The sequence below is a fragment of the Saccostrea cucullata genome, unplaced genomic scaffold (assembly GCF_032062105.1).
Source record: "Saccostrea cucullata isolate Sc308-1 unplaced genomic scaffold, CSIRO_AGI_Scuc_v1 ctg3991, whole genome shotgun sequence".
Lineage (NCBI taxonomy): Eukaryota > Metazoa > Mollusca > Bivalvia > Ostreida > Ostreidae > Saccostrea > Saccostrea cuccullata.
The window spans coordinates 5,842-9,536 of NW_026931902.1; the positions used below are offsets into that span (position 1 = coordinate 5,842).

Consider the following 3,695-nt stretch of genomic DNA (forward strand, 5'->3'; position numbering starts at 1 on the left):
TCGGGCGCACGAATATTTTGTCGCTTCTGCTCGTGCGCCAATTGTGAAAGGGCCTTAAAGTAGATCCTTATGCAAGATATTTTTACATCTTACCAGTTATTACAAGAGAAGTAAATTATACTTTTTTAGAACCATCAAGTCATATTAGCTATTGTGATGTCATTACTATTGATGTTTTATGGAAGATTTTTTTCATTTTTAGAAACATCAGGTCGATATATGCATTTCAGAATCTATAAATCACATTGAACATACATACAATTAGACTTACTGATCTACATCTATGAAACATCATTTATCTAGAATCAGGTAAATTTTGTTTCCTAATCCAATGCAAGTGCAAATTTTATTTCTTTTCATAAGTAAAGATTTCTTAATACTTAATACTGTAAACCAGCTTTTATTCGAATGCGAGAAATTTTCGCGAGGTTCGCGAGCTAGAGCATCATCATCGCGAATATTTCTCGTCGCGAATTGGTTCTTAATATCTCTTTCTATTTTAAAACAACAGATCCAAAAAGGCTTGATAGCGAAAAGTAATCGCCGGGAAGTAGTTTATCCCCGCGAAATGAAGTCGCCGCGAATAAAAGCTGGTTTACAGTAGTCCATGTGGTATTTATTATGTAAGCCTATATACAAATATGTATTATTAAATCATTACAAACAAAATTAATTCACGGTATTGGCATATCAAAATCGAATCATAAAACCTATTTTGCCTTTAATTTTCATTCTTAGGCTAGGTACTTTATTCTCTTAATCATTCCCGTTATACACTCCCCCACCATTAACTCCCCCTCCCTAATGACACACACGGCCCTTGGTCTCTGTATCCCCTGATCAGGAATGATGTACCTCAGGAATCGACCGTCCCTGTCCAGCATGTGAATCTTGTGGTAAAGAAAGTCAGTGGTGATGATACGATGCATGCTGTCTTTGGTAAGAGAGCAAGGTTTGAATTTGGATGCTTTGTTCCCTGTGTAAGAGTACCTGAATATTCCGAACTTGTCAACGACTGTGACGGCATTTTTATTCCAATCAACTACACAAATGTCGCCGTTACAATCCTCCACCACGTAAATTGCCCACTTAAACAGAGGTTGGTGCAGGGAGTCGTACTGGATTTCCTGCAGGACGTCACCAGAACTGCTATATCTTACGACCTTTGACTGTGAATCATCTGTTGATCGGAGACAGACAAGGAAGTCACGTGCCGCGGTACAGGTGATACCGAGAGGAAACCACTCCCCGGTACTGAACAACGTGTTTACTTTACCGTTTATAACCTTCTTCAGGGTTTTGTCAGTATCGGGATAAACTATATGTCCCTCATGCAGAGTCAGGAACAAACCAATACTCTTTTTATTGACAGTGGCTATAAGACGTTCCTGATAAAAAAGCTTCAGGATATCACTGTGTCCACCTACCCACACCCTGCCGTCACCGAGGGGAACAATGGAATACAACCTGTTGTTGTTTTCTTTAGAAGTTGGAAACTGTGCATCAAGGGTGGTAAGAACTGAAGGTACATATAGAGCTTTCGGAAATAAGGAGATTTCATCTTCAGCTTCTTGTGTAAGGTTGTCTGTGGGTCTTTTGAACGATTGCAGTGTCTCTATATGTAACCGAAATACGATGATATTTGACTTTCATTGGTCTCGGAAGGTTGAAAGAATGCTGGTTTTGTTTCTTCTATGAAAGTTGGCACTTGTAAATTTTCAAGTTCAAGCTTAAATTTCATTAATTTCGAAACGTCTTTGGATTTTGCCAAGCTAAAGATTCTTGATCTAAGCTTTTTAATTTCTTCAATATTTCTTCAAATTCTCTCTTTTGCTTCAGTAGTTTTCCCTGATGCTTTTCTTCCATTTTGTCTAGATCTTTGTGCAATGCCGTTTCTGCTCTATCAATCACCTGATGCCTTTCCCTGATATGGGAGGTAACATTATTTTTTGTCTGTTTGTAGGCAAGTGGAAGTTCTGCAGATCTTCTGTTGATATGGACCAGAATTTTTTCCATATCAGATTGTAAGGACTGAAGCTGTTCATTTTCTTTGGCGATAATGTCGGATAATGTGTCAACTTTCTCCGATAACTCGCCAATTTCATGCGCATTTTGCTTCTCCGATAGACATAAGACACAGATAGATATGTGGCAAGTCTTGCAAAATGCGCTGCTCTCTTGCTGGGGGTGGTCCTGGCATTTATTTTCCTCGGATTCATTTTGTTCGGAAAATTTCACTACATCGTGACCATTTTCTGATTCGGAAAGCATGTGTAGTCCTACACATAATGTGCAAAGCTTAACTGAACAATTCTTGCATGTGAACTCAGCCGGACTGTCACAAACTTCGCAATCCATCTTAGTAGACTACAAGTAAGAAAAAAAACATATATAATCAAAGTATTGAAAGAACTGAAAGCCGGGCTTTAATTGCTCGAGTATATTGTCTCATCCAAAATTAGTACACATTTATGTTTTTCCTTTTGGCCATTGATTTTTTTAAAACAGGTAGAGTTTTTATGATTATGATGTAAAACAATATCTCATATACCAGTAATTAAAATTAACAGTCCAGACCCCAAGACATGGTATGATTTTAGAATTTAATAAATAAATACTATTCATTTGCTAAAAAACAAATCAGAATATAACCACTATCATAACATCGACGAAAACGATATGAAACATGATACTCTTCATCAATTTCAACTTTTCGAAAAGCCCTCGCCATTGAAAATAGTTCGCTTACAGTATGCATTTAGCAGCGTATGTGCACAAATTGTTATATCGCGATTATCCCAATAAAGCAAATATCTAATTTTTCTTACAGTTTAATTCTCAAGCAAAAATATTGATCATTGACTTTTCCAACGATTGGGATGTTAAAAATATTTTACTGAATATCGTATCGCAATGGAATTATTTTGTTTATCGGAAGCATCTGCTTTGACGCTGTTTGGTTTTTGTTTACTGTGCTGTTTATAGTAAAACAGTCGATCATGATGCCTAAAGCCAGGACTTTGCTTTCAGCAAAGCCCGGCTAAAAATAATTTAGGTGGCTATATGTCTGTAATGCAGTTCGTTTTAATGGTGGTGTGGATTTATATTCATTTGCATTTCATTTCATTTCATTAAAATACATGATAATATGTAAGGTAGTCATTTCAGACAGTAAAAAATGACAATTTTAATGAGTTCTAGGTTATTTGAGGATAATAGAAAAGTCTCTTTTTTATCACAATATCAAGTTTTTGTGATAATATTTCTCTATCCAAGCTCTTGAATTAAGTCGATATTTGAAAGTTGGGCTAGCAAACTATTTTTTCATGTGTTCTCGATCAGGGACTTAAACCAGTCAGAAAAAACGCTTTTGTAAACAGAAATGACTCGTCTTTAAGATGGAATGTGCGCATATTGTAGGTTTTGAAAGTACATGTAGTACAAAAGGTGAATCTGGCTTTATGACATTTGAAAACGAATCAGCAGTGAGGGATCTTTTTCGTGCCAACACCTACTGCGACACGGGACCTCGGTTTAAACGGTCTCATCCGAAGGACCGGTCTCCACGTCCCATAGTGGGATTCGGACCTCCGACGTAAGGATTAGCCCCTTACTTCGTACTCTAGAGCAGACGCTCTAACCACTGCACCACATAGGCGACTGTAACCGGTTTCAATAGCCCTCTGCTCTATTTT

General features: G+C 37.3%; 1 protein-coding gene across 1 annotated transcript; it reads right to left on the reverse strand.

Moving 5' to 3' along the window:
- Positions 1 to 734: 734 nt before the first annotated feature.
- Positions 735 to 2,358, reverse strand: LOC134233972 (uncharacterized). Its single transcript, XM_062716023.1, has 2 exons — positions 1,754 to 2,358; positions 735 to 1,593 (listed from the first exon to the last, which is right to left on the reverse strand). The coding sequence occupies exons 1-2, from the start codon at positions 2,356 to 2,358 to the stop codon at positions 735 to 737; spliced, it is 1,464 nt and encodes a 487-aa protein (XP_062572007.1).
- Positions 2,359 to 3,695: the final 1,337 nt, after the last annotated feature.